The sequence below is a fragment of the Girardinichthys multiradiatus genome, chromosome 10 (assembly GCF_021462225.1).
Source record: "Girardinichthys multiradiatus isolate DD_20200921_A chromosome 10, DD_fGirMul_XY1, whole genome shotgun sequence".
Taxonomy (NCBI): Eukaryota; Metazoa; Chordata; class Actinopteri; order Cyprinodontiformes; family Goodeidae; genus Girardinichthys; species Girardinichthys multiradiatus.
In genome coordinates, this window is record NC_061803.1 from 10,159,367 (window position 1) to 10,168,167 (window position 8,801).

The window sequence follows — 8,801 nt, forward strand, 5'->3', positions numbered from 1 at the left end:
CATCCCTCATCCATATGTCTTGGCTTTGTCCATGTACAAACAAATACTGGTGAGAAATCTTTCAGACTCTGATTGCTCCATTTGGTGTTGCAGAGGGAGTAGTGAATATAAATGAAAACCAACAGCATGTTCTATTTTTCACCTCTTTCCTGGCCAGGTGAGCTGTTCTGCTCAGGTGAAGGGAGGCGTCCCCGCTTACTCACTCTCAGTGGTTGGCTGACATAATGCCCTTTTTAAAACTCGAGAAATTTTGACTTTCACTCCAACATTTGAGAGGGTTTGGGGACATTTTCTGAAACTGTCCCAGGCTCTTTGACATTGTTTTCCATTGGCGTTCTACCAACTGTATGTTTTATGGTCTATATTGACTTAATTTGTGAAAGTTTTCATCAAGGTTTATGGGCAGATATTTTATTGTCAATTTTATTAGTTCATGGTTTTTTTTTTTTTTTTTGGGGGGGGGGGGGACTATGAATATAAATTATCATTAATAGTGATTTTTTATTATTTCAAAGAAAGAAGGAACTGCTTCAAGCACCCAAACATAGTGAATTGTTAACCAAGTAGAAAGAGTACAATAGCTAAGAACAGAAATACATTTTATAGTCAACATATAGCTGTTTGATGGTAAACTGATATTGAATTTTACAAACAACTAGTTTAAGAGTTATTGATGATGTTAAGATGTACTGTAGTTAAATGTAGATTAATTGATAGCTAATTACGTGCCTCTGGAAGGAAAGTGATAGATAAACAAGGCAAACAAGAGACACTGAGCTACAGTTAACACAGGGAGGATTAGACATTGATGACAAAGACAGAACAGACTGAGAAGAAAAAAACAAGAGGGAAAGAAAAAAAATATATATTAGTAATCGCAAAACACAAATATACATAAATACAAGAGATTTAACCTAGTTTGGTGGTCAGTCAGCAGTGTCAGTAGACTTTTTGTTTTCTCATGGTGACTTGTAACACTAAGGTAACGTGTCAACAACAGTTTTGTTTTGTCTGCAGTTCCATGTTAAGGTTTGATGCAACTCTGGTGTTCTGAATGGGTCATCTTCACACACAGAACCTCCAGGATGCTTTATTTATTATTAGGGCCTTTATTAAACTACACTAAAAGGTTGTATTGTGCTCCTCTGTGTATATTTGTAACAGTGTAATTGTGTAACAACTAAAAATGTTCAGCGGTCTTGCTCTCTAATTAACATATTTTGCTTATATTCAGGTTTAAATTATCTCAGTACTTCCCTATGATGAAAGGAGTCCTGCAGAGTGAAATTATGATCACAAGATATTATGTAATTCAATCTGAAAAGACTCACAAAGAGAGGGATGGCAATTAGAAAAGTTTTAATGATGAGAAATTACATGGTTATTTCTTTGGCGCTCGGACCTGGGAGGAAGATATGAATGCTGAGAATGACATGAGCTAAGATGATCATTTGTAAGGCTTAGATTTAAATATGTCTTCCCCCTGATCCGACACCGGTGGTGGATTGGCGGCCAGGGAGCGAGGAAGCCAGGAGTAGATGTGAAGGAAGATGGTGGAGGTGGGGTGGAGGAGGGATGAGCTCTGCTGACAAGCGAAGATGAACACGGTAGACGCTCCTTTAAAAGCAAGGCGTCGGAAGGTGATTGGATGGAGAATCAGACGGACAGTATGCTGATTGGAAGGCCGGGAGACGCACCGAAGAGTCACTGGAAGGTGGAGGCGGTGAAGGTGAGTCTTTCATTCTGAATTTACGTCAAAACTCCATTACACATATGCATGGTGTGGTGTTCTATATTATGGTTTTCCCTAGATTTGATTCAACTGTATATCTCAATGTTTACTCTTTTGTAGTACATCATAGTACACTGAACTGCAAAAGCTGTGTGAGATTCTTGCCAATATTCCGCTCTGGAATCCGGTTAAAAGTGCCCTTTTTTTACTTTGAGCACCTGCCCTTCTAGTGGTTTTCTGCACGGCCCTGTGTGGAGGATCCACTAACCATTGATTTATTGCTTCCAACACCAAAGAATACCAGTCATAAATATCAACCAGTGTGAAATTTGTTCTGGGGAAATTGTGGTGTGACTGCTGCTGCGACCAATGTCTGATCCATTCCTCTTTTGCACAGCCATAAGTACTGATATTACTGCCTCCTTTCTCTCATCCTCTTCTCCGTCTTTTCAGCATCCGACTAATAATAGGGGCATTTAATTGCAGCCCTTTTACTGATGCACTGTTATTGCAGCAAACCATGGTTCTACAAAGCGAGAATACACTTCAACTTTCACACTGATTCACTTTGTGTTGTCCTGTCACATGAAACATTGATCCAATAAATTTTTGTCTAGGGTTGTCGTGACAAAATATGTAAATATTTAAGAAGTAAAAAGACAATACAAGACACTGCATGTAAATAGAGATTACAACTGCTGGTCTACATAGGATTTCATGAACCAAAGCCGTCAATTCACAGTTCATTTCTTTCTAAATCATTTAATGAAGATCTAGAGGATGCTTCCTGAGATGAGACAGTTGCTGTATAGTTTGCCTTTTAATGTGTTCAGTCTGTTTTTGTTAGTGCTAAGTAAAAACAAGTCAGCCAGCACAAGCGCATTTAAGCACTTTATTAATTCTATCCAGTCCTTTGCAGGGTATCATGTATCAAGAGACAAGTGTGACTCTTAAACAGGAAATCTCTGAGGTTTAAGTGGCACAATTTGACATTTATTCCTATTATTATCTAGCTCTCCTCTGCTAGCCCGTCTTCAAGCACATCATCTCCTCCAGGCAGCATTTCTGTTCAACAGGGTAGTGTTTTGCCATGCAGCCAGTCTGTCACCATGCCCCCACCTTCTTTGGACAAGGTGCTGCTGCGGTGTGGCAGTCATGAAGACTCATCTCAGGTTGAGACGTTTTCGGAGATGTCTTGTGAAATCCAGCTGTGCTCGAGGCAAACCCTGATAGATAATGGACTTAGGCAGCCAGCCCTAAGGAAAAAAGGAAAAGTCTGTTTTAGATCACCTGAATTTTGTTCTGTCACAACCAGCCAAGCTAAACAATTAAATGTGGCTTAGCTTTAATTAAAAACACCAGTGTGCTAATCATATGCAAATGCACTCCAATTTAGAAGGAATGGATTAAATAAAAGTGATGTTTTGAAATTAAGTGTCTTGCACCCGGAGACTATATTGTATTTTATTAAGATTTTATGGGTTTTCAAAAGTTTTCACAATTAAAAATCTGAAAAATGTTGCATAGATATGTAGTCCCCTAAGTCAGTACTTCGTAGAACCACATTCATCAGCTCCAGCTGCAAGTCTTATGGTGTATGTCTCTACTAGCTTTGCACAAATAGCAGCTAAACATTTTGCCAGATCTTCCTTGCAAAACAAATAAAGTTCAGGCAGCTGAAATTGAGAGGGTATCTGAACATCAATTTTGAATTCTTGCAACCTAGGCTATTCTAACATACATATACTTTTACTTTGATATAAACCATTCTATAGTAGCTGTGGCTACAGGGTTTAGGCTCAGTTTCCTGTGGGAAGTTCAACCTCCACCTCAGTCTAAGCCTTTTATAGGCTTTAATCAACTTCCTTTCAGGGTTATCTTATGTTTAACTTCATCTGTCTTTACATTAACTCTGACCATCATTCCTGTCCCTAGTGAACAAAAGCATCTCCACAGCCCAATGCTGCCACCACCATATTTCACCTTTGGGATGCTGTGTTCAGAGTTCAAAGCTTTGAAGACTGTTTTAAATCTAAACCTGCTTTGCCACATGGCATAAAAAAGGAAACATAGATGCTTGAAACAAATCAAATCTGCTTCGCTAACTTCCTGCAGCAGAGGGCCATCATTGTGCAAGTCACCCCTAAATCATGCAGGCATGTTCACAACAGTAGCAACTCACATAATATAATATAATATAATATAATATTTGCATAAACTGCAAGAGGTGGTTTTAATTGGATTTGTTTGAGATGGTGAAAATTGTTTGGATGTGAGTGACTGGTTATGCCATACTCTGTCATGAGAACTTCTTCCTAATTATCCTTAGACTTAAACCTTAAACCAGTGTTTTTTTAAATACTATAAACAAAAATAAATAAGAAGATAAATAAATAAATAACTGCATAAATAAAGTCTCATTATATAAAACAATAACTTATTATTATTATTATACTTGTACTTATTAGTTCACCTTTATGTCCATGTTAAGGAGCCATGTAAAGCTACTTTTTGTTGTGTCCTCATCCAGAGCTTTAATAATGATGCAGGTTGGCCCATCCTCAGCTCTGCGTTAGATCAAAAAAAGAAATCATTACCAATTCAGTTGAATAAAAGGCTAATTATGACACATATATAACACTTGTTATGGGTCGCCGTACCACATTCTTTTAACTTTTCTGTGTAATAAGTCCAAAGGGCAACTAATGTCAGTTTGATTTGTCTTTCAAAGACATCGTATCAGCAGGACAGCTTTTAAATTGGCTTTCTGTCTACAGGAATTTGTCTCTAGGGACATTTTCATAACCGGAGCCATGTTATCACTAGTTTAAACAAAATCAGTAATTTACATGCACATAAATGGAAACAAGAAACAGGATAATACCACTAAAATATCACAATGACAAAATAACTTATATACATAGTATATGTATATGCTTATGTTGCTGATTACCTAAAAGCAGCACAGTTACAGCTTACTACTGATATCGCTTAGTGTAACACAAATAAAACTGCACTTTGCTCTTATCTTGTTTGTTTAATGTACCATTTTATTGTACATACTTAAATGATCTCTCAAAATCTTTAATAAATCATCTTTTTCACAGATTGACATGTTACTACCAAAAAAACAATTGAATAAATATGGATATTACTTGATTAACAAACACAACAATGACACTTATAAATGTGAAGTTTTTACAAACAAAAACTTAAACTTTTCAGATTCTTATTTGCAAAAAACTTTGGAAAATCATGAATAAACGTTTCACTTATCAATTATGCACAACCTTGTGTTGTTTGTTGTAAACAGTAAAAGCATTTAATGAATATGAATACTTTTGCAAGGCTCTGTATCTCTCACATTTGCATGACCCACACACGTCTTAAGGACTTTAAACCCAAATTTACAGTGTCTGAACTATTAAGAGCAGATGTTTTTTGTTGTGATCTCATCACATGGACGATAGTATTGACAATTACATGAAAGGTTTAGTGGAGCAATTCAGAAATTTAAAACATTAGATAATAAATGGTTTTTGGAATTTGGCTTGATTCCAACATACCTCACAAAGCCAGCTTGTGGTGGGAATGACTCAAGCCGAATTGCTGCTCCTCCAAGATAAACGCTGGATTTTTGTTTGCAGCTGTGTCTGACGCTCAGGAAATCCCTTTGGCCAATAAAATTTCCCACTGTCTCAGCTGAAACCTCGTGAGTCACGATTGTTTCAGGTCCAGCTCGTTTTAGAACCTAGAACCCAAGAAACACAAATCAGAACCACATTAGGCTTTTCAAAACTTAAAAAGTAACCTACAAAATTCATAACCCTAATATGAGTAGTAAGCAGAAAAAAGTAGACAAACAGGCAATCTCAATGAATAAGACTACAATGTAAAAGTCAATTTATTTTAATAATTCAATTTTAAAAGTGAAGTGAGGGAGATGAAAGACACCAGATCCAACAATGAAGGTCCTATTAAAACAACCTGGGCTTCTTTGACATTTCTGCTGACCCACAGACTGATCACCTACATGCCAAGCAATATCAATGAAGTAACCAAGAAGGAGTCAGGCGAAAGACTGAGTACATGTACTAGATGGACATACTTCTCTGTAACATGTCTCTCTGAAAAAATGCATTTCATCCTACATAATGTTAACATTTTATGAAAAACTGAATTCAGGGTTTTCATAAACAGTAACCATATTAATCACGGAAAGTTCACAGAAATAAATTACTGAGATGCAGCTGTATACTATCATGGTAGAAAAATATAAAACTCCAGTAAGTCTACACAGAGGGACTTTTTAAGTGTCAACTCTTCAACCTATAAAACATTTATTATCAGATGCAGGCTCTTGCAAAGTAATTTAATGATATTGAGCTCACTTTGATATGCTGAACACTTGGGTTCCACTGGTGCATATCCTCAACTCTGACAAACAGGAGGTCATAAAGGTCATCCACGCTGGCTTCCAAGACTGCCTCCAGCCTGAAGACCTTTCCAGTCCCTGGTATCACTTTGCTACAGATCACATCACCATTGTTCTGAACAAGTGAAAACACAGTTTAGTTTTAAATCCATGTAAGAGTCAATAATGCACTGCTAACTTGACAGTAAAATTTGAAAGAAAGAAAATAAGCTTGGTATGCAGATGTTACCTCTTTGATTTCGACCTTCCATCCATCTCTGTCCTCCAACATGCTGACAGCCTTCCTCAGTGCTTCTTTGCCATGTTGTATGTAAAACAGCTGATCTTCACTCACCGCCACTTTTGTTTTGGGCTCTGCAAGCAATTTGTGTAAGTAAAACGTCATAGTAAATCATTTTGCAAGAGAAATAGAATGGTGTTATATTACCAGCATGTTTGCCCATGTGATGTTTGATTTGAGCCCAATGCTTCATGTGTGTGATCTCCTGGCCTATCACTGCTACAGCCGTGCGCTGGAGCCCTTCATGTTTGCATGGGAGAAAAAAAAAAGATCTCATTCAGCATACAGCATCTGAATTGAGAAAAGAAAAGCTTTTCCTCTCTGATCTTTCTTTGTTTTACCTGACATGCTCCTGAGGTGTGGGTAGGAGATTCCACAGCAGAGCTTCACAACCGCAGGCATCATGTTGTCTGTCTTCGCCAGAGACAGCAAAGTATTGAAGGAGTTGCGCACGTCTTTATATGGCTCATGAAGGACACTCCAAAAAGATAAGGGCCAGAGAGAAAAAAAGATAAGGTCTGTTCTGGATTCAGTCCCGAAGGCCATGCTTGACAAGAGTTTTTTTTTTTCGTTTTTTTACCAAAACATATGATTGAACTCAAGGTGGGAAGGAAAATGTGCACAAGACACAATAGGTCCTATTGTGTCTTGTGCACATTTTCCTTCCCACCAATCTTCCTTCCTTCCCATCAATCATTTCCTATTGTATAGGAAATGATTGATTTGAGCAAGAAAGACGAATAATAATTTTTTTTAAGTTTCCAAAATTGTAATTTAAAACAAATTTAACATAATTATAATTGTTGTGCTATATAACAAAAAACCATTACAGTTTAATAAAAGAATACCATGGCCTTGTTTGTCATTAATTTGCCTTACAGTTGGCTGACCAACAACAACAGCTATTTGCTAAAAAGTTTTGGAAACCTATGTCACAAAAAAGATTGAACACACATCCACATTTTGAAACACATTGGTGGCAGCATCATGTTGTGGGGATGCCTTTCTTATGTCTAAACAGCCAACTTGATCAGTGGAATAGCTAAGGGCCCATGGTACCTCTGGAGGAGCTGCAGAAATCCACAGCTAGAATGGGAGAAGCTGGTAACAGATTCTGATCCAACCCATGGATATTAAGCATTCTATAAATATGTCCATTATGAAGGAGTGGCAAGAACATAGCCATTATTGAAAGAAACCCATTTTCAGTTTTTCACAAACAAAAGAGAGCGCACAGCAAACCTGTGGAGGAAGGTGCTCTGATCAGATGAGACCTAAATTAAACTTGTTGACCCACAAATAACGTGCTGTTAGTGTTAGAAAGCATGCATTGCACATCACCCTGAAGCCACCCTCCCCAGGGTGAACGGCAGTGAGGCAGCACCCTGGGGGGATGCTTTTCTTTAGCAGGATAAAGGAAACTGTCCCGAGTTGATGGGAAGATGGATGGAGCTAAATATAGCAGAACTCTGGAAGAAAGCCTGCAGAGAGACTGCAAAAAGACTTAAGACTGTGGGGAGAGTTCAACATCAACCAGGTAAGCAACCATAAACAAACATCCAGAGCTACAATGGAATGGTTTTGATCAAAACACAGGCATGCGTTTGAATGGCTTAGCCGATAATCATAAAATTATTTTTGAATTTATTTGATTTTTTTCTACAAAAACTAATCTTAATCCCTAAAAAGTTTGAAGAATTTTTCCAAGTGATTCAATTATTCCAGTTTTGATTATTATTCTTGCTTACATTTTAGCTGATGATTAATTTGTTTAATCCACTTAAAAATAATGTTTTATCTGGGATCAAGGATGGTTTTCCTTTAAACTGCACAGGAATTGTATAGTTTCAGCTTTCTCTTCTTTAATAGGAGTAAAAATGGTTATCTCATTATTATAGTTAACCTTTCACCCTGAGTTACCTTGCAAAATTTCAGCATCCTGTGTGTGCAAGTGTGTGTGTATTACTGCTGTATCTGTAAAATATTTGCAGCCCTGTCGTCTCAATGCTGCCTTGCTTAGACGTTGCTCACAGAGCTCCAGAAACCAGCTTCGTCTTATCACCAAGAGTCAACAAGTGTCCTTGTTAGAAGGATTCCTGACGTAAATGATAAACTTCACCACCTGACAAGGCAATGTGGATATTTAATTTGTTTCAGATGTACAAGGTTCATAACACATTTAGAATAAACTAACAAAATGAAATACAAAAACAAATTAACAGTGTTCATGCAATAGAACATCTCGGCAGCGTGATTGCTCAGAATTATTAGGTAATATGGATTTGTAGATCTGCAAACAATAATGCATGTATATAGTTCACATGATTCATAATCTGTCTTCATTTGCCCTATAT

The 8,801-nt window shown here is 37.3% G+C and overlaps 1 protein-coding gene across 1 annotated transcript; it reads right to left on the bottom strand.

The window, feature by feature from the left end:
* Window positions 1–2,610: 2,610 nt before the first annotated feature.
* On the bottom strand, window positions 2,611–6,871 carry star2 (steroidogenic acute regulatory protein 2). Its single transcript, XM_047377572.1, has 7 exons — window positions 6,789–6,871; window positions 6,595–6,687; window positions 6,397–6,521; window positions 6,124–6,282; window positions 5,299–5,483; window positions 4,206–4,299; window positions 2,611–2,988 (listed from the first exon to the last, which is right to left on the bottom strand). The coding sequence occupies exons 1-7, from the start codon at window positions 6,850–6,852 to the stop codon at window positions 2,896–2,898; spliced, it is 813 nt and encodes a 270-aa protein (XP_047233528.1). The 5' UTR covers window positions 6,853–6,871; the 3' UTR covers window positions 2,611–2,895.
* Window positions 6,872–8,801: the final 1,930 nt, after the last annotated feature.